This window comes from Labeo rohita, chromosome 5, assembly GCF_022985175.1.
Source record: "Labeo rohita strain BAU-BD-2019 chromosome 5, IGBB_LRoh.1.0, whole genome shotgun sequence".
In the NCBI taxonomy this organism is placed as follows: domain Eukaryota; kingdom Metazoa; phylum Chordata; class Actinopteri; order Cypriniformes; family Cyprinidae; genus Labeo; species Labeo rohita.
Window position 1 is genome coordinate 39,184,242 of NC_066873.1, and position 27,082 is coordinate 39,211,323.

General features: G+C 35.8%; 1 protein-coding gene across 1 annotated transcript; it reads right to left on the reverse strand.

Moving 5' to 3' along the window:
* Positions 1-1,637: 1,637 nt before the first annotated feature.
* ckap2l (cytoskeleton associated protein 2-like) lies at positions 1,638-26,274 on the reverse strand. Its single transcript, XM_051111099.1, has 9 exons — positions 26,095-26,274; positions 24,948-25,014; positions 24,757-24,820; positions 23,552-24,669; positions 17,083-17,281; positions 12,445-12,600; positions 11,892-11,949; positions 5,909-6,071; positions 1,638-2,869 (listed from the first exon to the last, which is right to left on the reverse strand). The coding sequence occupies exons 1-9, from the start codon at positions 26,138-26,140 to the stop codon at positions 2,572-2,574; spliced, it is 2,169 nt and encodes a 722-aa protein (XP_050967056.1). The 5' UTR covers positions 26,141-26,274; the 3' UTR covers positions 1,638-2,571.
* Positions 26,275-27,082: the final 808 nt, after the last annotated feature.

A 27,082-nucleotide genomic window follows, 5' to 3' on the forward strand; every position in this document is an offset into this window, starting at 1 on the left:
CCTACTAAACGTTACTGTGACGTCTGTTAATCAAAGAACAAAAAAAAAAAAAAAAAAAAAAAAAAAAAAAAAAAAAAAAAAAAAAGGAAATCAATAACACCTTTTAAGCTTTGTCTTATTTAATTTAAATTATTAGAACAGTTATTATAATGGGTTTATGTGAAGATTGTTTAAAGTTCACTTAAATTACAAGTCTAATAAATATTAAATTGATAAATTGAAAGCTCTCAATTATACTGTAATGTTGATGGCTATAGTCAATGGTTAAATATTAAAAAATAATTCATAGAGACATCAGTTGGTATCAGTGATACTTGCCTTCAGTTATAAAAAAAAGATGGCATTAAACAAATATCAAAAATATACTCCTTTATGTTCTTAAGAAAAAAAAAGGTGCGATTAATTCGTTTTTTTTAATTGACTGACACCACTAAACATATACTTTTTTTGTTTGGGTTTTAGAGAGAAGTATACAAGAAAAAATAAAGAAAGACAGTTGTGCAGTATACAAGTGAGGTTTGGTTTTATAATTTTTATCCACTGTAAAAAAAAAAACCTGAGTTATTAAAATAAACCATTCCAATGTTTTCATAGTGGTGTGTGGGTTGATTCATTGCTAATGTAGGAAGAAAAAAAATTATATAAACAGAATGGGTGGTCTAAGATCAGATTTTATCAATATTTAATATCCAGACGCAGACAGTACATATTGAATCTAACTGCACACTATCACAATGTTTTACAATATTGCAGGTTCAATAAAAGTCATTGGCATAATGACTAAATGAATTTCGACAGATAATAAAAACAAAGCTGGGTTATAGTAAAGCATATTTTCAACACATTTATGGCTTATACATATATGACCCCATTACATAAGAGCAATATTCAGTTAGACGTCAGCAGTTGTGCAACCTAAAAGGGGAACAGTCTTAGAGGTTATGCTCCGGACCAAAGGGGATTTGTCATAATGTGTATTGCCTCACTATATCCTCCCTCTTTAGAATTGCAAACAAAAATCTTTGTCTCAAATTCTCAAGGGAGAATTTTCTAATCACACATTACTCACTGAAATCTAATAAACACTTTCACATTTTCAAACTTGCCGCATCATGTTTTTATACTTTTACAGCGCGTTTTCTGACTTGTCATCATCAGCATTCCATCAATTTGAGAACTGCTCCAGGAAATCCAGGTCAACCCCTTATATTACTTACAGACTTATATTACCTAGTCTCATCTGTCAGAGCATGTTTGTGGTGCTACACCCACTTACGTCTTTCATAATACATACATCTTTCACTTTGGAATGCACGTGCTAGTTATTTATTTAAACACTACTGTTTTTTTTTTTTAAGAAATTAACACTTTTATTCAGCAAGGATGCAAATTTATCTAAAGTGACAGCAAATAAAAATAATCCATATAAATGCGTTTTTTTTTTATCTCTCTATTCACCAAGAAAAAAAAAGTATATCTTAAGCACCAAAATGACATATTAAAATGATTTCTAAACGATCATGTAATAATGAAGACTGGAGTAATGGCTGCCACCACAGGAATAAATTACACTATAAATAGATTTATTTTTTTTGTTTGTTTGTTTTTGCAGTTTTTTTTTTTTTTTTTTTTAATGAAATAAATGTGTTTACCTGGTTTTGTCTTTACAATACAAGGCAACAGTGGATCAAAAAACAAACCCTTTTGTGTTCTAAAGAAGAAAGTCATAGACGGACATGGGAGTGAGTAAATGATGATAGATTTCCCTTTCCCATTAAATAATCAGTTTATTGAACCTAATGTCCTGTGACTACATTATAGTTCTCCCAGAAGCAATTGAGGAAAAAAAACAAATCCATTACTTGTTTTGACCAGTCTGGGGAAAATGTATCCCTCCCCTTCATGAAATACAAGCTTTGCCATGACACTTTACTGCACCAAAAAAAGCAATACAGAAACACATGAACTTTAAAATTTCACTAACCTAAAAACCTCAAATTGATTCCAATCTTGTGCCAATTTAATAAACAATCTAGATGTAGATAAAGTCAACACCGATGGGAAATGACCTAAAAAACAAATTTCAGGAAATGCTCTAAGATTCATAAAATGTTTTTGAGATTTTGTTTGCTCAGAATGTAATCATCCAATCAGTCTCGAAAACTCTCCAACTGGAACAAAATTATAGCAACAGTGACTCAAATATGGTTTAATTATCACGCAAAATCCAATTTCTCACAAAATACATTTATGCTATTGTTCAGACAAGCACAAGAGATTGAGTTTGATTCATAAATTATAGCTGAAGTTAGGCATGTCAAGTCTCTAATTAATAATACTGACATTTCGATTGTATCTTTTGCAGTATGGGTAATATTATCTTATTTGTACATAAAGCAGTGCTTCATGTTTAGTTTCTTTAAAGCAATGAAGTATGAACCAATTAGGTAGCATCTATTGACAGAGTAGCTAAATATGTACAAAAGAGAAATGGTAAACAGAATTAAACTGATAAAACAATTCATTGCTTCCAGGTGGGAAATGAAGGTTACTGCATGATAAAAAACATTATCATGTTTCAACCTCTTCTGGATAGACGAGTTTAACTTGAACATGATCTCTCAGTGCTTCGTTCTCCCGGTACACGTACACGGGAGAGCTCTGGGGTTGCGTCTCACCTTTGACCTCTTCCTTACTCTCACCTACAAGGTCGCAAAGAGAGGTCACACAGGGGTCATGTTCCTGCAAAGCTGTCGGATAGCGCAGGGAGGTTTTCTCGATCCGCACCGAACGCCGGACTGGGGTAAAGAAACGGATTTCGTGACCGTCTACTTGTCCTGGTTCTGCTCCCTGCTGACTCCTTTTTCCCCTAAAACAAATAAGAAAATACAAAGTACCATTTATTGCAGCAAAAGGATAACACAATCATCCTGGCAGCTAAAAAATGCTAATTTCAAATTTGTAATACAGTAAATTTAGATACACTTTAGGACACTATTTTCCTATATCGCTGCTTTACCTTTTTTGTTAAGGGTGTTCGATCTTCTTTGCATGTTCACTTTGCAAAGATTGGGTCGGTACTTATGCAACAATGTAGGATGATTTTGAAATGATTTTTGAAGTTGAGTGAGAAAATACGATTGGAGTTTTTCGACATACCCTAACTGTCTTGAGCCAGAATACACATTTTTATGAAAATAACCGATCATTACAGTAGATAAGACCCTTCTTTCTTGGCTGGGATCATTTGAAGCCGCATTTAAACTGCCTTTTGAAAGTTCAAACTCGGGGCACCATAGCAGTCCATTATATGGAGAAAAATGCAAAAATGTTTTCCTCAAAAAACATAATTTCTTCACAACTGAAGAAAGAAAGACATGAACATCTTAGATGACAAGAGGGTGAGTTCATTATATGTGAATCTTTGTTTTGGACGTGGACTACATGGCAAGAAACTACATGCAACTACATTTGTTTTTTCCAAATATGGCACGTTCATAACCTGCTTGTCTCTTGCGATAAGGATCTTACATTACACTTAAGCATTCTGTTTACCAAATAAACCCAGAGAAATGTTTCTACACATGAAACACGAAGCTAATAAACATGCAATTACGACAGTATATGATTTGTATGTGATTTTCATGAGGTTTGGGGAATTTTCATAACAATAAAGGATATTTATGTGAGACCTGCTAAGCAGGTATAATGATGGCTATAAGAGGCTACAAATAACAGATTTCAGCACCATTACATGACCGAAATCAGAAAGCTATTGCTTCATGGTGGTTTACAGGGAATTTTGACTAAAAATGCAAATTTTTAATGTAAACGTAGCCATTATGCAACTGTAACCCTGCTGCATGAAGTATGAAGTATTTTGTCAAAAGAATTCATGTAAGGTTATAGGAAAATTTCCAAAAATACTTATAATTGGTTAAGAAATGCATACTGGGATGGGTCAGGAGGCATTGGACTATAAGGAGTGCATGAAGAGGGTTTTATAAAACGAAAAATAGGCTGAAATGTTCTGCCTCTGGTTGTGCACTGTGTAGATTGCTTCAATGCAATGTTTATGTTCAGCTGCACTGCAAAAGGGACCCTTTTAGCAGTTACGTTGTATTTAGGTCAACAGGTTAGCTTTTTGTAGAACATACTTTAATTGATAATTTTCTTCAATATTTCTATCAATATATTTATTAGAACGTTCACACAGTGTTCAAATTGGGATCTGTAATATGTTTTAAAAAAGGCTCTTCTGCTCAGCAAGGCTGCATTTATTTGTACATTAAAAAACAGATGCCTGATTCAAGAATGGGTTCTCAAAAATGGCCAAAGAATATTATTTTACTAACATTAATTTTAAGTTAAATTGTGCTTTGTTGGTAGGCTATGATGTCGACTACAATGCTACAAATGTTCAGTGTTAGGTAAATATTTTTAAACTGTTGTTTTGTAATTGATTTTCTTCTTTGAAAAGCAAGACAAAACTGTAAAAAGCATTGTCTATTTAATTTATGCAGTGGTGAAACATGAAAAACTGTTCGGTAATTGGCCCTGGGCCCAGTGTGTCATTTTGTTTGGTTTCGGCCCAGAATATTCATTTCAATGCATCCCTATTTGCAAGTGTGCACAAGATGAGCATAGTATCACCTCCACCTCATTCTGAGCCTGGAAAACCCCTGATTTGCACATTTAAACAGCATTTCAAAACCTGTAATACAAATGTTTTGCAATTCTTAATTAATCAACTGTGTAAATGTAGTACATCTATTGTTTTCCCCATTCACATGTGGTGTCTTGCCTTAAATGTCTTGCTAAATGTCTTTGAGCATAAAACTTTAGGTATTAAAAGATAAAATATCATTTTTTTCATGGTTTCCACAACCAAGGGGCATTGGACTATAAGGAGTGCATGAAGAGTTAGATATTCTCATCTTATTATTTTTTTCCCAAGCACATTTTACCGATTCCAAACCACATCAATCTTAATAACTGCTCTTAATTCTACATACAGTGATTTAGAAGTTGGATACATATGACCCTAGACCAAAAAAACAGTCTTAAGTAGTACAGGTATATTTGTAAATATTGTATGGGTCAAAATTATTGATTTTTCTTTTATGCCAAAAATCATTAGGATATTAAGTAAAGATCATGTTCCATGACGATATTCTGTAAATTTCCTACTGTAAATATATCAAAAAGTAATTTTTGATTAGTAATATGCATTGCTAAGAACTTCATTTTTTTTTTTTTGCAACCTTTAGATTCCAGATTTTCAAGTAGTTGTATATTCAAGTATTGTCATATCCTAACAAACCATACATCAATGGAAGGCTTATTTATTCAAATTTTAGGTTATGTTTAAATCTATATTAAAAAAAAAAAAAACCTGTATGACTGGTTTTGTGGTCCAGGGTCACATATGATTGTTAACAAGGGACAGATGCAGATTTAAAAAAAAAAAAAAAAAAAAAAAAAATTCAAATGATACTAAAAAGACTAAATTTGTTAAATTCCTAAAAGAAGGATGCAATACTAATGCAATACTAGATATTGCAGAATTAATTTAAAGGCATTAGGAACTAACTGTCCGGTGGTCATGCGTTAATTTTGCAATTTCTAGTATTGCATTAGTATCTAGTATTGCATTGCATCTTTCTTGTGGACATTTGATCATTTGACTTTTCAGTGTGAATTAAATCTCTTTTTTGGCCCATTTTACCTATAAAAATAACCCAGCTTAATTATGCACACATGAATATAAGGCATTTTTAATTTCCACCCCATCTATCTATAAAAGTCCCACATTACACTTCTTTCAAAGTGCACCAAAGATCAAGTATATTAAAGTTTAAGTACGATTGTGTGTTTGAATGTGTTCAAATGTGTGCGTGTTTCGTACCCAGGGGTTGCTGTAATTTTATATTTGACGACAGACGAGCCTCCCCTCCTTCCACATATGAGGGCACCAACAGGTTTTGGGGTGCACATGAGATCACTGCCTTCCTGTTCGTCATGCACTCTAGCCTCTGGCGTTTCAGACTCCTTTGGCATCGGAGACAAACCTGAATGATTTAAAACATTGAGAGATTTGTTTGTATCATTCTTTTACATTTATGCATTTAGATTTTATCCCAAGCTACTTACAATAGACTTATTGCTTGTGAAGTAAAAAATGTCATGACATGCTAGACAGTGTGGGGAGGGTGACTTTCAGTAGAAAAAAAGTACCCAGGTGCATGAAATCCATAATGAAATGGTTTACTTACTGGAAGCAGAGCACACTTGGCAAAGAGGTCTTGTCTTGAACGTTTTCTAAACAAGCGTAAGATGTGACTTTGTTTACATTTCTTATGAGCATAAAACTCTAGGTACTAAGGGCTAAAATTTCAGAGCATTTTCATGGTATTTGGCCACTGCTTAATTCCCATGATTTTGTTTGTGTTGAATTGTGTTAAATTGCTGCTTTAAATAATCATGGATAAAAGGATTTAGCTTTGGCCTATTTGCAGGACTGCCAAGATCTTTCACAACAGACTCAGAAAACCATCTGTATGGACCTCACTTTTTGTATAAAGTATTTGGACACATATAATAAAGTATGAATATTAGATTGTAGATTATGTAAGAACTGGTATTGAAGTGGAAAACCAATAAACACAGACACTGTTTAAGTTACTTTCAACGATAAAACAATAGATATACTGGTCAAATTTAACACAAAAGTATTTGGAAAATTTCTGATTGTGAAACGATAATTAAGCATGTCCAGTTAATGTAGGTTAATAATATGACACCAGTGTGAATTTGAGAGGAAATGATCACATACATACGCTACCTGTCAAAAGTGTGGAATAAATTATATATATATAATTTTTTTAAAGAAGTCTCATATGCTCATTAATTATGCATTTTATTGTGAAACATTACTGCAATTTAAAAGGACTTTTTTTATTATTATTTATTCCTGTGATGCTAAGCTAAATTTTCAGTAGCCATTCCTCCAGTCTTCAGTGTCACATGATCCTTCAGAAATCATGCTAATATGTCAATTTGATGCTCAAGAAGCGTTTCTTATTATCGATGTTGAAAACGGTTATACTACCTAATATCTTTATGCAAACCCTGATCAAGATGGTACCGGAGCATCAGATCCTGCTCTGCAAGACTGCTCAACAGCTTTTTCCCCCCAAGCTGTGAGAGCCCTCAACTCCAATCACCTCACCCCCCTTCGAAACCTTATCTACAACCCTAACTCTAAAAAACCCTCCTCCTCCTCCTTTTTTTTTTTTGCAGCACGATCTGAATGCAGAGAAATACACGGAAGTGATTCGCCGTGTATTTATGTACGAATCGAGATCGTGATTTTTTTCGATTAATCGTGCAGCTCTAATGTGAGTGGGGTGGACAAACCACCTGTAGAACATACATTCTTTCCTCTCTACATGCACCAGACACTTTCTTAAACTGCTTAATACACAATCTCTCACAAACAAATCTTGCTTAAAACACGATCACATCCAGGACAAAAGTTTGGACATAATGTTCCTTACAGAAACCTGGTATCAACCAGAGGTTTTTCTGTTTTTAAATGAGACCTGTCTTCCTGGCTACTGTTATATTCAAAAAGCTCGTAGCATTGGCCATGGAGGTGGCCTGGCTGTCATCTACTGTAGTCACCTGGATTTGTCCCTTCTGGTCCTCCCTGAGCTGTCCTCTTTTGAATGTTTGGCATTTAATTGTAAGCCTCCTTTTACAATGACAGTACTATTAATCTACGGGCCACCTAAACCAAATACATGCTTCATTTTGGAGTTGTACAATTTTCTTTTAACTTTTTGTGCAACTTCTTCAAATACAATAGTACTTGGAGATTTTAATATTCATGTCAACAACCTCTTGCAATTTTGCAGTTGTTGGATTGTTTAAACCTCAGACAACATGTTGATATTCCCACACACATCAAGGGGAACATTCTCAATTTGGTTATTACTGAGTCTGCCCCTCTAAGTGCACCATTTGTGTATGATCTGGGTGCATCTGACCATAAGGTCATCTCCATGGAACTGCCTTTTCTGTCTTCTTATGTCAAGCCCAAACATGAAATACGTTTCAGGTATTTGAAAAACATTAACACAGAAGATTTGACCTTAAGCCTTCAAGATCTCTATTTTGTAAAAGGTCTCATCAGTGGAATTTTATAATAAGACTCTGAACAGCATTTTGGATTTCCATGCACCCATCAAAATTAGGACAATTACTACTTCGATGCTTGCCCTTGACCCCTTTCCTACATCTCTGGTGAAAGCAAATATTTTTCTCATCAGTCCCTTAATCACCATGATAATAAACCAATCCCTTCAGGATGGCCATGTACCGTCTGCCCTAAAAACATTGGCCATATAATGGCCATAATTAGGCCACTACTTAAGAAACCTACCCTTGATCCTCAACCTCTTGTTAACTACAGGCCTATATCCAACCTGCCATTTCTCTCTAAGGTTCCGGAGAAAGTAGTTGCCAGCCATCTTCAGGACCACCTCAAGCACAACATTTTTAAAAAGTTTCAGTCTGGTTTCCGTTCCGCTCACAACACAGAAACAGCCCTAGCGACAGTCACAAATGTCCTGCTGATTACAGCTGATGCTGGTTCACCATCACTTCTTGTCCTTCTGGATCTTTCTGCCGCATTTGACACTGTTGATCATGGTATACTTCTCAACCGGTTACATCACTCCATTGGACTTAATTCCGTCTCGCGATGGTTTGAGTCATACCTCACAGACAGATCAGAATTTGTGGCCATGGGAAGTTCAAGGTCCTATTCACATTCTGTTGGATGTGGGGTTCCACGGGGATCACTTCTCTGACCTATTTTATTCATTCTCTACATGCTTCCACTTGGCAAAGTCATCAGGCGCTTTGGAGTTTCCTTCCATTGTTACACCGATGACACATACTCACTCATCATTATCATCATTATCATCCAAATTTTCCACATTTACTGCCTGTCTGGAGGAGATGGGGGGGCGTGGATAAATCACAATTTTCTTCAGCTGAACAGTTCAAAACTATAACTTGCATTACATTTTCTGGCCAGGATATTTCCTTATCAACATTAGTCACCAATCTTGGTGTTAGGTTTGACCCACATTTGATCTTTGAGGCCCAAATTAAACATCTTTGTAAAACATCATTACATCACCTCAGGAATATAGCCAGAATCTGTACCAAAAAATTCTGAGTATCGGCCGATACCGATACCATGGCCGATATCAGTGGGGGTATTTCCATTTATTAAGCATTTAATCACATCCTTTATTTAATCACAAATCCCATATTTTTATCTTACATTTAATTGGTCAATAACCAATAAAAGGGAAAGGAAAGTTAACAAAATAATTATCTATTTTTCAGAATAAATAATGCTCAGCAGCTTTTCATATATTGGTCAGACATAACGAACAGAAATTACAAATTTTATATAAAGGCCAAATTTGATCATATAATAGAGGTCGTTATCTGTCATCCAATCACTTAAAAAAATCTTAAGTATGAAAATTTTTTTTCAGAACGAATCGAAACGAAAAACAATTTGTTCTAGTCACAAATGTGTAACGCACTGGATGGCTTAACATTATTTTAAAACGAATGAAAATCTGCACAATATGGAAAGCATTTCCAACCCTTATTTTAGCATGATAAGAGTTAATGACTAAAACTTTAAAATGAATTAAACTAAACTTATATAAACGTAAAAATATATTTTTAAATAATAATAATAATAGCCTGAAAGTTGGAACAAAAAACAAGTCCTCTGTAACATTGTTACATCTCAGCACTCTAAATAGGCCTAGGCATACACTAGGCCAACGCGCCAATAAAAATGAGTCTTTCTTAAATTAAATTAAGATAAGTTCTAAATTAAGATGGGTATTTGGCAATAACGAAATTAAGATAAAGGCTCCGCGGGATTTGCTTCGCTACTTCTCTCCACAATCCGGCCTCAACGCAACAGTGAATAGCAGCTGAAATTTAATAAAAGAATAATGCCGATAGCCTATATACTCTGTCTACATTATGCATTTAAGACTCAATTAATATTTAGTTATAATTTGAAAAACCTTTACTCACCAAGATTAGGCTACATGTTTTTGTGTTGGAAATTTACTGAATCCACGGTAGATGGCTTCAGCGCGGTCCTGCCCTCACTGATGGTGCGTCCAGCAGCACTGAACACCCTTTCACTGCTGCTGCTACTGGCCAGGATGCACAGTACTGATCTGGCTAATTTTGCAAGTTTTGTAAATTTTGCCAAAACGTAATCGCCAGAGGCAAGCCTCCGTTTCACCTCCTCAACATCCATTTTCGCATCTTTCTCGCGCTAATCGAAAGGCATCACATGACCGCTCATTTACCACACAAGCCGGAGCCCAAGTCCGTGTCCGGCCCGAGCACGTGTAAAATGATATAAATTAAGCCCGAACTCAACCGAACCCGTCGGGTCCTGGCAAAGATATTAAGCTCTACTGTGTCTGTGTCTTTCTCCTGAGACAGCAAACGTTTCAGAACAGAAACTGTTGGAATGACATCCTCGTTAACAACTAGTATAATTTGGGAGTCCCTAGTTTGGGCTGTGTCGCCCACTCACTACTTTGGCTTGGCAAATATTACAATTTGCAGTGCTACTAGCTGCTGTATCAAGAGTAAAATATTTCCAAATCAGGGACATGTTTACCGCGCTGAGGTAGACTTTGCATGTAAAAGGTTCCCTCTGAACTCGCCTGTCACACTCACATGTGGTTGCATAAGCAGCGCAACATATTTTAAATGTATTTTATTTTTAAGGCAATGTTTTAAAATAAACAATTGTGTTCTTATATGAATTATTATAGTTTTTACAGTTGACTATTATTTTTTGCTATTCATTTAATCAAACTTTGGTAACGGTATTGAATTTGGATTGGTCACGCATCACCAATATCCGATCCATTCAAAAAGCTTGGATCGGCGTCAATACCGATCCAGAGTATCGGATCGATGCAACCCTACTTTTACACGCCTTTGTCTTCTCCAGGCTGGACTATTGTAACACTCTTCTCATTGGGATCCCTAGCAAGAGCATCAAGAATCTCCAGCATATTCAGAATAGTGTTGCTAGGATCCAGATGAGAGTGCGTAAATACGAACATATTACACCAATACTTCAATCGTTGCATTGGCTTCCTATCTCTGCCCGGATTGAATACAAAGTTTCCCTCAAAGGGCTCCTCAAAGTTTCCCTCAAAGGGCTCCTCAAACAACTGATGCTTTTAAAAGGGGTCTAAAAACATTTTATTTTAAAAAAGTTTTTAATGTTTAATTTTTGTGTTTAATGTGATGTATTGTTGTATATTATTACTGCATTCTCTGTAGCACTTTGAGATTTTCTTTAAAATGTAAAATGCTTTATAAATAAAATTATTATTATTATTATTATTATTATTATTATGAACACTATGTTACAAGGACTTTAACTTTAATTACCTCTTTTGAACAATATCTTGTACAGTTATTATGTAAAGTACTTGTATAGTCTGTCTTAGGTCATTTGTATAGTCAACTATTTATAGTATATGTATAGTTAAATTACTGCTTCAGCAAGTTAGCCATGTATAGGTTTTTGCTGTTATGTCTAGTATTGTACGTTTATTTATATAGCACTGTGGTCCTGCGAGACAACATTTCATTCCACCTTATGTCCACACATGTAGTGCAATGACAAAGCTCGACTCTCTCACACACACACACACACACACACAAAACAGCCATTCCAGTTTGTTAAGTCACTGCAAAACATAAAAGGCTGTCATTTGATGACAGAATTGTCCATCCATCCGCCTTACCTTGAATCTGTCTCTTTTTAAGGATATCAAAAACCACAGATCGTAACTCATCCACTGGCTGTTAGGAAACACAAAACAAAAAATTAGTTACTCATAAGCTTTTTGTTCTCTTCTTGATTTTAGAACTTCGTAGGGGGCGACTGAAGACAGATGTTGGCTAAAATTTTGAAAAAAACAAAAATTGGATAGCTTTTCTTTAGTTCTTTTAAACATGCACTCAAGACTGCAATCTCCTGTTACTGTAAGTTCCTGCCTAAGTGTAACAGGAAATTGCTTACATCCTATGAAAATATTTTAATTTAATAGAAAAATCCATATTAAAATGAATAAAATAATAATTTCTAAAAATTGTTTATGCATTTTTTAATTGATTATTTTTTTAAATAAAACACAATACATCATATTTATTTATTTAATATTTTATTTAAAGAGATGTCTAAAACGCCTCTTTTAAGTATTCTCATATTTCCAAACTAAAAACAAAAACCACAAACAAATAAGGAAATAACATCCAAAAAAATAAAGTATATATGTGAGACAAAAAAAGACTGACCTCTCTCACTACACGAATGGCTTCCTGAAACATTGGCAGCACCTCCAGGTTTCCTTCTCTTTCCATTAGTCTGGCCTGACAGATCCAGTATTTAGCAAACTTCTGTGCCATTGGCACTCGAGACAGCACATCTCTGACCTGTTCCACCGGGAAACCCTGTCACATAAGACACAAACAGCATCGGATCAGTTACCAGTTTGCTTGTGTGCACCCAAAAGAAAGCATCGTCTAAACCGACTCATGTTAGTATTCATTAAAAATGTTCTGAAATATACCAGTTTGCCTAGAACGTTGTATCATAAATAGGGATAGTTCACCCAAAATAAAATCTGTCATCATTTATTCACCCTCAAGTTTTTTCCAGACTTGCATAAATTTCTTTCAGCTGTTGAAGAAAAGAAGAAGATTTTTTGAAAATGTGCGAAAACCTTTCTTTTTTTTTTTTCTGTGGAAGTTTGGTTACCCAACCATTTGCTTACCCACATTCTATCATAAACTGGTGGAAAAGAATGGAAAACATTATGGTCAATTAATGCTAGAAAACATCAAAAACCTGAGATTTGCTCAGCAAAAACTGGATAAGGAAACATTGCGATCAGGCATAAGGAAACAATTCAGACAGATCTTGAATGTTGGCCTGAAAACACCTTGTCTTAAAGAATTACATCTTTCCTAAAAACGCTGTGAAGCAATGTTTTCAATGGTAAAGAGAAAATATAACCGCATCCGTGATCGGTGCTGAATATGTAGAATCTAGTCTAGGCAATGAGTACTCATTCCCATGGAGGGTTATCAAATCACAGACATTAACAATCGGACGGTATTACATTTTTCAGAGGATCACTGAGTTTGCAGAGAAACGGTAGGTAATTTGCTCTGTAATCGTTAGAGGTTGAGTGAGAAAAACACAGACTTGGCAGATTTGGACAGGATTAAAATCGCAAAGTACGCATGTGAAACACCAATTTCTCTAACCACCCTCTGGAAAACTAGGCCTGTCCGAATAGGGCTTATTACAGAGATTAATTTTGTGCTTTGCCAAATGTATTTCATTTGGGTATGCGTTTTATTAACACCTAGTTACACTCTAATGAGGCATAAAAACAAAACTGTATTAAACAATTTTAAATAAAATAAAATTTGTCATTATAACATGACAAAAAGGTTAAACAGGGCTCTAGACTAACTTTCTGCACTGGTTGCACTGGTGCGCCTAAGAAAATTTTTTTCTTAGGTGCACTAGGACAAAAGTTAGGTGCACCCAAATTTTCGACTGCATCCTAAAAAAGGTCAGTATGATTTGTTAATGGGTTCACAAAAAAGGTTGCATTTGTTTGTTTAAAAAAAACAGCCTACGTTAAAAACAGTAAATCTACCATTAAAAAAAAAAAAAAAGAATATATTTTAAAATGTGTTCTCTTCTCATGCTAAGCTACAGTATATTACTACAGCTTTCAACGTCACATGATCTTTCAGAAATTATGCTGACAGTTGCTTAAGAAACACTTATTATTATTATAGCTGGCACAACACACTGACAAAAAAGGAAGATTTGAAATTTAATTGACTATACAAATCCAATGTTTTCACTTGCCAACTTAGTTTTATGATCCAGCTTTGCTTGCGAAGACTGAGAAGCTCCATTTATAGCCAAACATGACACCCTCACCTATTACCAATTCACCTGCTTGCTGTGTTTCAACGCAGTTTATTTGGTTATTCTATAACCTTTTCACTTTTATTTTGCCTCTGTCCCAACTTTTTTGGAGTGGGATACTTCAAATAAATAAATAAATAAATATTTTATAAATAAATGTGTTTATATTTACAAAATACATTTAAGTTGGTCAGTGAAAACTTTGGAAATCTTTTCTTTGTACTTTTGTCACTTAAATAAAAGTTAAACAGAATGAACAAATTACAGATTTTATCATTTTACAAAATGTCCCAACTTTTCTAGAATTAGGATTGTACTTATTTTTTTTTAAAGTAAACTTTGAAATATTCTCACAAAATCTATGAAATATAGTAATGTAGTAAATATAAAGTAAAGTAAAGTAAAGTAAATTAAAGCATGAGTAAATGTGGTATTTACTTACCAAAATAACAATGTCCACTATGTCATTTTTATTTAGTCTAATGTTTAATGAATGTTATTTTAAAATAATTTACTCTAAAAAAAAGTACTTCACTGTTTTTTTTTTGATCAATTCAATGCATTCTTGAAATAAAGTAATTTCCTAAAAATCATAATGACCCCATACATTTGAATTACTGTAAATATAACAACAGTCCTCATTATAAAAACAAAATAATAATAATCAACTTCAATATTCAGTGAGGTCATTTAGACTACGATTTATTTGATGGGGGGCGGTGAGGGACGTGGATAATGGGTGGGGGGCGCTGGCCCAAAAAAGGTTGGGAACCGATGCCCTACTCAATAGCATTAACACAGGCGTAACTCCCTTCAAACTTCATCTGGAATGTCACCTTTTCTGTCACAACTTTTCGAATAGGCGAACAGACACACACACACACAAATGAAATTGTTTGCCTGATGAAAAAAGTATTTAAAACGGTTCACATTTTCAAAAATGTAGTTAACATTATTGATTTATCTCATCACCCGCGACGCACCCACAAATAATCAGAACGCTTTTTTTTAATACCCGACCCACCCGGCCCGCGGATATAACTGCCATCCGTGCATCACTAATTCCCAGCCATGGTCTACCCACACTCCCTTTACTATCTCTGATTAGTTCAGACCACAATATGGGCCTAATGTGTCTGTTGAACCACAGTCGTGGAGACTTTTTTTTTTTGACCTCAGATTTTTAGTCGCACCATTGAGAAATTAGGTTGCATGCTACAGCCCTGTTAAATTATGAAAACTGATGTTAATCATTGCTTCTGGGTTACTTTGATCTATCCAATTTTTGTTTTTTTCAAAATTTTAGCCAACATCTGTCTTCAATCGCCCCCTACGAAGTTCTAAAATCAAAAACACGCACATCTATGTCCACACACATAATATAAACATTAACTCAAGAGTTATTTCAAAGTAATTCACTATTTATACAATGTCTTGACCAGGGAAATGACTAACACTTTGTGCGTACGAAAGCAACAACGTGAAACGCTGAGACTTAGTCAGCCTGAACACATTTAATTTGTATCAGCTGTGGAGCATGATTTCACACCAGTCTGGCGAGGGGATTGCGAAACATTATTACTTCATTACCCCTTTTTACGCACATGCATTGAATTACATTAAAGTGCCCCTATTATGCCATTTTAAAGGTTGCTAATATTGTTTTAATAGACTCCCAAAACAAGTTAACATGTATGCAAGGTCAAAAAACACTTCAGTTTTCTCCAAAAATAGATTTAATTTTACCCCATTTCTAAATGATTCATAAACAACTCGTGCGAAGCAATTCGAAGGATCAGTGTCTCTAAACCCCTCCTTTCCGTGAGCCCTCACTGCCGTGATTGGTCAGATGGATGCAGTCCTTTATGATTGGTTTACCACGTACAGCATGTCGGAAAACGAAACGCCCATTGCCATAACTAACTGACAGCCCTGGATACTTGTCAATACATGGAAAAGATGGCATCGATTTTACCTTACCAATTCCAGCCAGAGTCTGACGATGAAACGGCTGAAGCGGCTGATCGACAAGTTAGCACGGTCTACCGTGGAAAGTGCTCGCAATTTGCTTATGTAAGTGAACTGGGCACACCTCTATGTTGTAAACTTCAACATTGTATAATGCATTCAGGTGGCTTTCACACCGAACGCGGAAAGTGCTTTGCTGGCCGCTGGGTTCAGTGCAGCCCTTCAGAGCATAGCGGCAAAAGTTCATTTGAACAACTCATTTGAACTTTGTCTGCGGCATGCGCGCTCCACTGCGCGTGCGCTTTGGTCGAGGAAGAAACAAGCCGTCGACGCAGGGTGGAAGAAATTGAAACTAATGGGTTTCATAGCACAGCGCTTTCCGCATTCGTGCGCCATCCTTTATCATTACTCCAACTAATGAGACAGACAGACAGTCAAGCTGCATCAATCACAAATTGTCAGACTACAGTGGGTCCACAGCTGAACAACAGAACTACAGAAGCGTGATTTAGCCAGTTAGCATGACATGTGCAGGGTTGTTACACAACATAACATACACAACTATGTATTTTGAACGAAAATACAATCTTTGTAGATTCATCATCTTTTGGAAGTGAATAGAAAACAATTTTACTCATAGCGTAGGATACAGCGTCTTCTGTATAATGTACATGTAAATTTCCATGTGACGTAAACCACATGGAAATTTTACTGTTTGTGGGCGGCAAGTTGTTCGCGACGTAGAACGTGGGCGGACATTATGCAAATGTGTTACTTCGTGACGTGTGGCCGTAACAGAGATTCAAAATCCTGACGACCCGTTCAGGCAAATGTGAGCTGACTCTTTTTTTTGATAGACAATAATTTTATGTATCGTGCACTGTCGGCTTCACAACTTTGCAGATAGTTTATGCTCACATACAGCTACATGAAACACTACATGAAAGATCATATTTGAAAAGGCATAATAGGGGCACTTTAAAAAAAATAAATAATAGCTTAAATAACAATACCTGCTGTAATAATTTAATGCAGTCATCTAATGATCGGTCCACAGCAAAGACAACGTCATGAACCTCATCTTCATTCTCCATAGAAGTCCAGTAGGGCTGAGGAATAGCAGAGACTGTCTTCCTCCTCACCATCCGGACAGGCATGGGGGGACGTTTATAAGTGATGCCCCTCGACTCCCGCCACTCCTGGAGCTTACGTCTGCACATACATCATTTGTGTAACTGTTTGACCCGTACAAACTAAACTTATATTCCTAAAGGGATAGTTCGCCCAAAAATGAAAATTCTGTTAATTACTCACCTTCATGTCATTCCAAACCCATAAGACCTTCCCTTATCTTCGAAACACAAATCAAGATATTCAAACTAGTAATGGGCGATATAAACGATATGCGATATAAACGATACAAAATTGGCCTACGATAGAGATGCTAATTCTATTGCACTATCGCGATAATGCATGTTTGATGACGCAATCTACCCGCGAAATTTAGAGCAACGAGCTGCAGCCGGCTGCAACGCATCATCTTGAATAAACATGGCTGAAAGCGTCAGCGAAACAGAGGAGCTCATGAAAAAGACTGGTGCAACATCTGTTATTTGGACGTGGTTTGGCTTTAAGCCGTCCGACGAGCAGCAGCAAAATATACTCTGTAGAGTGTGTGGGGCAAAAGTTCCAGCTAAGAGAGGTAACACGACTAATCTGTTCTACCACCTCAAAACTAAACATGTTGTCGAATACCAGCATTGCCAGGCAATGCAGCCAACCGCAAAATCCAGTACGAAGAACGCAGGACAGAAAAAACAGGATCTGATCCAAACCTCAATCCAACAGTCATTTTCAAAAGGTACTCCTTATATTAGGAAGAGCCCACGATGGATTGAAATTACTAGGGCCATAACTGTTTACTTGTGTAAGGACATGGTCCCTTTTCAAACGGTAGAGAGACGCGGCTTTAAAGCCATGATCAGAGCTATTGATCCACGATATGAGGTGCCAAGCCGCAAATACTTCACAGAAACAGAGATGCCAAAATTGTATGCCGAGCTCCGCGAAAATGTTGAAAAAGAGCTGTGTGACTTGAAATACTTTGCTACTACAACGGACCTGTGGTCGAGCCGTACCATGGAGCCTTTCCTCAGTCTGACCATTCACTATATAACGGATGATTGGAATCTTGGCAGCCGGTGTTTGCAGACGTCGTACTTCCCCGCTGAACATACGGCCGAGGAGATCGCACAAGGACTCAAGGAAGCGCTTGAGTCATGGGGTTTTAAAGAAGAACGCCAAGTTTGCATTACTACTGATAACGGAACGAACGTGGTCAAGGCAGCGTCTCTGAATGATTGGACCAGGCTGCAATGTTTTGGACACAGGCTGCACCTCGCCATCGGTAGGTTAAAACATTTTGTGCACATGCATAATATTAATATTTTAATAAGTATTTATATATATAAACCCACTTGGTATTATATGAATATTATATGAATTATTTTTGTTATATATATATATATATATATAATATAAATAAATTCATATAATATTCATATAATAGTGCAGAATTATAATATTTTAACATTATACTGTAATATTTGCCTATATTACTGCACAGTAATGTTGCATTTGCGTTTAGAGATGTAGAATTTGCCTCTGATCAGTTGTATACCCAATGCTATTTTAATGTTGCATTTGTGTTAAGTGATGTTCATTCAATCTTAATCAAGCATTTCAGTAGTTGTAATGATAGTTGTTCAGTGTGTGTGGGGAGAGAGAGAGATTATAGATGAAATTAACTAATAATATCTTACAAATTTGTCAACAGAAAAAAGTGTGAAAGACCCCCGTATTGACTGTGCTGTTGGCGTATGCAAGAAAATTGTGAGTGCCTTTTCATACTCTTGGAAAAGAAGAAAGGAGTTGAAGAAAGGCCAGGCAGAGCACCATCTTCCCTTTCATCGGCTCATCACAGAAACACCAACAAGGTGGGGGTCACGCCAGATGATGATCCAGAGGGTGCTTGAACAAGAGAAGGCCCTATCACAGGTACTGAAAGCAGACAGGAAAACCAAACACCTGGTACCCACTTGGCAAGATACAGATGTCTTGGAATCTATAAGCCGGACCCTCGGCCCACTGCTGGAATTCACAGACGCGCTGTCTGGAGAAGATTATGTCAGTGTGTCGTACATCAAACCTGTTCTCCATCTTTTCAACAACACTGTTCTTGCTGCAGCTGATGATGACACAGAGCTGACCAAGGACATGAAAAGAGTCCTCCTAGAGTACTTAAACGAGAAGTACTCAGACCCAAAAACGGTTGACCTGCTGGATATGGCCTCCTTGGTCGACCCACGGTTTAAAGATGCATATATAGCTGATGACCACCAGGAGTTCATCAAGACCAGAGCGGTAGCAGAAATTCTGTCACTGTTGGAGGTGCAAGCTGCAACGGTCAGAGAGCCACTGCCACACACAAGCACAGAAGCTGCAGCTGTTGGTGCTGATTGTGCTGAAGCAGCTGTTGAGAGGCAATCGAAGAAGGTTAAACGGAGCCTGGGAAGCTTTTTCAAAAAGGCCTCTGATGGCACAGCTGCTCTCGCTGACAGAGAGGCCATCGAAGTGGAGCTAAAAAGTTACCTGCAGACAATGCAGGTTGATGGAGAGACTGACCCACTGGACTGGTGGCGGCTGCACCAAGCTAATTTTCCAAGGGTGGCTAGACTGGCCCAGAAATATCTCTGTATCCCGGCCACAAGTGCTCCTTCGGAAAGGGCATTTAGCTTTGGTGGCAACATTGTTACATGCCACCGGTCTCTGTTGAAGCCAGAGACTGTGGACAAGCTTGTGTTCCTGGCTAATAATCTTTAGGGCCTAACAAATGACAAATGGTGTGTATTAACAAAATCTCAGCGAGTGCCTGATTTTAGGATTCGTTGTTGTGTTGCTTTTTAACTGAGAAGACACCAGACAGTTTTTCTGTTCTTTGCATATTTTGTGTCCTTTAAGAAAATAAGTAAAACTACATTTGCACTTTTTACAGTATATATGGCATGGCACAAAAAAACTTTTATACTTTAAAATTTTTCGTTAGTTGACCTATACTGTTGTCCCTTATACTGGAAGTATTTTATTTATTTATTTTGTGCTTTCATTTAGCACTTTATAATGTTTTCATTTGAAGTATCTGTGCACTACACTTGGAAGAATTTTCTTCATTTAAAATAGCCATGCCTAATACTGGAAGTATATCCCTAATTCACAGTGTCCGTTCCTTTATTAACAAGACACCAGTTTTAATTTCATTAGGAGAACAAAATGTTTAAAACCAAATGCGTTACCTTAGGCTGCAGGTTTGAAATATGTTTTTATTTAAAGTATCTGTGCATTACACAATTTTATTTGACTAATTAATACTGGAAGTATTTTCAGTACAGTGTAAGTTCCTTAAAAGAAAAAAGACACCAGTTTTTTTGTTCTCTGCAACTCGGCATTTAAGAACCAAGGACTTAAAAGAAAAGTCTTTCTTTCTAAAAGGCACTACATTTAGTTTATTTATCTGCAACATTGTGTTGTTTAATTACAGTTTTGCTTTTGCACAATAAATGTTCTCAAAACGACATGCAACGTTTCTTTATTTCTTGAAAAAAAAAAAATTAGCAGTTTGGCTTTCCTAAGGGTCTATGTAACCTGTTCTGAAATGGTTCTATTATAATTTATATATCGCAATATATATCGTTATCGCAAGAGGCTGCAATGTATATCGCAATATGGATTTTAGGCCATATCGCCCATCCCTAATTCAAACAATACCTTTCTGGGCCTTTAAATGTGTCAGTAGCATTGCTGGCTATGCAGGGTCAAAAAGCTCTCAGATTTCATCAAAAATATCTCAATTTTTGTTCTGAAGATGAACAAAGGTCTTACAGGTTTAGAATGACACAAGAGTGCGTAACCAAAATTTTCATTTTTGGGTAAACTACCCAGAATTTACTAAAAAACTACCCTTTAATGCATTAGTAACATGAAATTACAATGAATAACACAGCACTACCAGCTTTTATTCATCTTGATTCATAATTTCTGTAATGGAAGGAGTATTTCACCCCAAAATTAACATTTTCTGAAAATGTACTGTTTGGACATTTCTCCTAATCTGTTTTGATGTACAAACTCATCTAGATCTTGGACAGCCTGAGGCTGAGTATATTTTTTAGTACAACTATTCCTTTAATTTCCACTTATATATTTTAATGTTTTAATTTATAAATAATATTACAAATTAATAATTTAAATTAAAACATGTCTTGGGTCTTCTAAGCTTTACAATTCCAGTGAATGGGTATTTAGATTTTGAAGCCCAATAAAGTGTATTCATACATCATAAAAAAGTACTCCACACAGCTCTGGGGTGTTAATAAAAGCTTCCTAAAGTAAACTGATGCATTTACATAATAAAAATATCTATATTTAAAACTTTATAAATCATAACCTCTAGCTTCCGCTAACTGTTGTACGCACGTTCACAAAAGAGTTGCATTTTATAAAGCAAAATGTTGGAGGATTTCGAAATAAGCCAAGAGGAGACAAAACTTGGTTCTCGCAAGATTAGCATATTCTTAGTGGAGCTTTCGCTACGTCCTACGTGATCCACTGGATCGTCAGAACTCCACTTCCAGAGCAACAATTTACAGATAATTTACCCACCCCCTTGTCATCCACAATGTTTTTGTCTTTCTTTCTTCAGTCATAAAGAAATGATGTTTTTTGAGGAAAACATTTCAGCATTTTTACCCATATAATGGACTGATATGGTGCCACGAGTTTGAACTTCCAAAATGCAGTTTAAATGCGCCTTCAAACGATCCCGAATGCGTTTGTAAACGATCCCAGCCGAGGAAGAAGGGTCTTATCTAGCGAAACGACTGGTTATTTCAATAAAAAAAATACAATTTAAATACTTTTTATTCTCAAACGACCGTATTTTCTCCCTCAACTTCAAAAGTCATTTCAAAATCATCCTACATCGCTGCAGAAGTTCCAACCCAGTCTTTGCAAAGTGAACATGCAAAAAAGATCAAACACCCTTAACAAAAAAGGTAAAACAGTGATATAGAACGATTTTGAAGTTGAGGGAGAACATGAGTTTTTGTGACATGCCCTAACTGTCATAAACAGACACAAAAACAGTCCTGGCAGAGTAAGACAAGATGAGCGTTTGACATTAAAAAGTATAAAATAAAATAAACGATCGTTATGCTAGATAAGACCCTTCTTCCTCGGCTGGGATTGTTTACAACCACATTGCAGATCATTTAAAGCTGCATTTAAACTGCATTTTGTAAGTTTAAAATTGGGGCACCATACCAGTTTATTATATAGAGAAAAATGCAGAAACGTTTTCCTCAAAAAACATCATTTCTTTACGACTGAAGAAAGAAAGTCATGAACATTGGGGATGACAAGTGGGTGAGTAAATTATTTGTAAATTGTTGTTCTGGAAGTGGAGTTCTTCTTTAATATAAGCTACAGATTACGGCTTGAGTTTTAAATACATTTATACAAATATGTAGTTTCCAAAAGCATCAAAATTTTAGACCAGGGTTCCTCAAGGCTCTCAAGGTCCACTGTCCTGCAGTCAGTGTTAGGGAGTAACTAGTTACATGTAACGGAATTACATAATTTAATTACAAAATAAATGTAATTGCAATTAGTTACAGTTCCTGTAAAAATGTCTAATTAAATTAGTTACTTTTGAATATGTTAATGATTACAAAGGGGGTTACATCTAAAAAATTTTTCACACACACTCCCACATACAGATTTAATTGACTTCCTTTATAAATTGCATTGACTGCTCTAAAATGAGACAGCAATGTTTCAGGAGTTTAGGTCACAGAATAGGACACATGCTATTTCACTGTTTTATTTCCTATTTGGCTTTATACATATGCTTTATTTTTTAAGATTAATTGTTTTTTTCCAAGGCATTGTTAGATGCCAGTGTTTCCTGTCATAACTATGCAAACATCTGATTTCACAACCAGTATCAAATCTAATTATTTCTTTACTATTTCTTGTTATGATTTTAAATCTGTATTTTGCCTCAGAATGATCTTAAAGTAAATAAGAGATGTTAAGTATAAATTTGTGGTTGCTGTGCTTTAAACTTAATTATTACTGTGGAATGCTTGATTCTGATTGGTCAGTCATGACATTCCAGGGTATGTTATTCCTCGATAACAACTGGAAAAACTAATAATACCAACTCATCCGGGCAACTTAAATCAGCTGTGTAATAAGTGGGACAATGTACATCCAGCCAGTTGTTATCACAAAATAAAGATGTAGTATATTATTAAGCCTTACTTATTATAATCTTAATTCAAGTGATAAAGGATTTTGAAAGTCTGACAGTAATCAGTGTTGACATTGTTGAAAAAACCCTGCTTTAGACAGTAGTATACTCACAGTCTCTCCTCCTGAGCTGCAGTCGGCTTCTTCATCCCATCTACCGGGGCTGTTCGGACACCTTGAGTACTGGGACAGAAACTGGATTTGGGAGTCTGCATTTGCTTGACCTGCAAAGGCTTGGCCTGACTGGACCTCTTAGTGGGCTGATGAAGCTCTCGGGACGCAGTTTGGGGGACGCATTCTGTCTGCGGCAGAATACAACTCTTGGTACTTCGACCGAGTAGTTTGGTAGAAGCAGTGGCATTAGTTGGTTTAACAGTAGCAGGCTGTTTATTTTTGATGACCGCTGATCCTTCTCTATTTGCAGGTTGAGAGAGAGTTGAAGAAGCACTTCTTGTTACTCTGTTTGTGACAGAACTATTTGATTTAGCTTTTGTGGGATCAACTTTTGAGACAATGCATGGGATATCTTTTCTCTGGTTCACACCTGATCTGTCTGTCGCTGAATTTGATTTCTGGTTTATGGGTTTATTGCTCTGAGAACTGTAATTCTGCATTCCAATCTTTGGTGCAGCACTTTGACTTCTGGATTGCTGTCCAGGTTTTACCTGGGTTTTAGAAACACTGTTTGTCTGAATTCTTGTCTCAGCTGTGTTCATTGGTCTTCGACTCTTCAAACTGCCAGCTGAAGTTGTTTTGATGCTTGTATCTGTTAATTTCTTATGAATGTCCTTCTTAGTACAGCTCTGATCTGTGCGTCTGTGGCCTGAGTTGCCACGTCGAGACTCTGAAGGTCCACAGACAGAAACAAGACTTGATTTTCCTGGCATTTGAGTTTTATTTGCAGCATGGGAAACTGGCTGACCTTGACAGGCTTTGGGTTGGACATTTTGAAGGCTTTGTGAATCAGTCCTCTTAGCTGCACTGAATGACATAGCTGTATTCTCAGCATCATGGCGTTTCCTTGGATTTTGAAGAAAGGCTGTTCTATTGTTCTGCGTCTGGCAAGTATTACGGGAATTGCTGAAAGACCGTGTTTTGACTTTGTCTAGTGAACTGATGCTAAGTCCTTTTTTTGAGGATGTGTTTTTATCAACCTCTGTCAATGTCTTCACTTTCTTCACTTCTTTTATATTTGTGCCATTGATGCCACGATTCTCTTTTCCATCACCTGTCTGAGAGAAACAAAGAGACATCAACTCAACAGTGTACACTTTGACACACTGAATAGTGTAAAATTTCAAGAAATGTATTTAACTTACAATTTTGGACTTCTGATTATTTTCAGCATGTTCCTTTGTAACAGGTTTCTCCTTGAGATATGGCCTTTGAGTGAAAAAAAACCAAAAAAGAGCTGATTTAGAACTTCACACTATTATAGTTATAAATACTGAAAATATATGTTTTTTTTTTTTTTATTTAAAATGGTAAAAGTACAAATTCAACATTCTACTTTGGATTAGGTGCTTTCAGTCTTCCTTTTGCCGCAAGGTATTCTGCCAATTTCAGTTTGCGTAGCTCTGAAAATAAGAGAAAAACATCTAAAAATCCAATATGGCATGCTTTCAATAAACATTACAGATGTGCTAGGTTTGTGTCTCACATATGTACACTACCAGTCAGAAGTTTTTGAACAGTAAGATTTTTTATGTTTTTAAATAGGTCTCTTCTGCTCACCAAGACTGCACTTATTTGATCCAAAGTACAACAAAAATGTTTAAATATTTGTAGTATTTAAAACAACTGTTTTCTATTCAAATATATTTTAAAATGTAATTTATTCCTGTGATTTCAAAACTGAATTTTAGCATCATTACTCCAGTCACATGATCCTTCAGAAATCACTCTCTCCATTCTGACTTGCTGCTCAAACAAACATGTATTATTATTATGATGATGTTCAAAACAGCAGAGAATTTTTTAGAATTTTTTCAGGATTCTTTGATGAATAGAAAGTTCATAAAAACAGCATTTATCTGAAATAGAAATCTTTTCTGACATTATAAATGTCTTTATCATCACTTTTGATCAATTTAAAACATCCTTGATAATAAAGTACTTTTTAAATAAATAAATAGCAGTAAAATATGCATTACAATGTCGCTTCATTAAACATGGAGGGTTTGCAGTAGCTGTCATTTGACAGTCACGCATACTTCATTTACAACTGTTTTAAACACTAGCATAACATTAGCATAACTATTTGAATTAACGTTAACTAGTAAAGGTGATATTTTTGACACTATTGTACCTTTATAAAGCCGTTTCCCTGAGGGAAAATGAGGAGACACCACCATTAACTTAAGAGAATATCATTATGAAGCAAGAACATAACAGTTAACACACCTCTTTCACAGACTCGCGGGGATGGGCGCGCAAACACATAATATAGGCTACACATCGGTATCGTACTGCAGTGTTTTTAACAAAAACTCACTGATTTTCAAATTGTATGACTTTACAATCAAAATCATAACACGACTTACTGTATTTGTCTGTATAAAAATGAACACACGTGAATCAATAGAAGCAGTAACGCTACATATCTAACAGCGGACATATGATACACAGGGCTAGCCTGACGTAAACATGCACTTTACCTATCTTTGATAGTTTAGATACGTCTTCATCCGTCACTGTTTCCATCGCTTTATCCGATCATCCACATCAAATATTTAATCGAATTAAATATAGGATTTGTTTATAACGTCGTACACAAGTATATTAGCACATACTGTTGCTAGCGAAACATCCACATTCTCCACACAACAGTCGCTTGAATTTTGCGGGGACACGCCCATCTCAAATCCCATTGGTTCGTTCAAAACTTTAAAGCTCGACTATTGGTTGGCCAGTTTTGATGATTCATATGATTTGATGATTCGTTATTTCGGCACTTCTGCTGTCATTATATTATTACAAAAAGAATAATACGATAAAGTTGACGATAAAATACGATAAAACAATAAATGTAGAACTGTAGAGGAACTCCTTTTTTTTCACAAAAGGTCAGATATTCATGTCAATATTTTAGTGTGAGTTGTTATGGAAATTATAATAGAATGAAATAGAAAAATTATTAATATAGACCACAAAATCAGTCATAAGAGTTAATATTTTAAAATTGAGATTTGTGCATCATCTGAATGCTTAATATATAAGATTTTCATTAATGTATGGTTTGTTAGGATAGGACAATATTTAGACAATATTTTTAACATTTGGAATCTGAGGGTACAAAAAAAATCTAAATATTGAGAAAATCACCGTTAAATTTGTCTAAATGAAGTTTTTAGCAATGCATATTACTAATCAAAAATTAAGTTTTGATTTACGGTAGGAAATTTACAAAATATGTTAATGTGACATGATCTTTACTTGGCATAAAATCTATCATTTTGACCCATACAATTTATTGTTGGCTATTGCTACAAATATATCTGTGCTACTTATAACTGGTTTTGTGGTCCAGGGTCACAAATAAATAAAATATATTCTTATTATTTTATTAAAATTAGAGGGGGGAAAGTAGCATTGTAATTTTTGGACCCCACCGTACATTTTCTAAATGGCCAAACAGATTTGGTA

Bases quoted from the DNA above. Each gene is read 5' to 3' on its own strand.
- ckap2l (XM_051111099.1), bottom strand. From the start codon at position 26,140: ATGGAAACAGTGACGGATGAAGACGTATCTAAACTATCAAAGATAG. The intron at 24,670-24,756 runs GTAAGTTAAATA...TGTTTCTCTCAG, and splicing joins ATAATCAGAAGTCCAAAATT to ACAGGTGATGGAAAAGAGAA. The intron at 2,870-5,908 runs GTACGAAACACG...TATTTGTTTTAG, and splicing joins AAAATTACAGCAACCCCTGG to GGGAAAAAGGAGTCAGCAGG.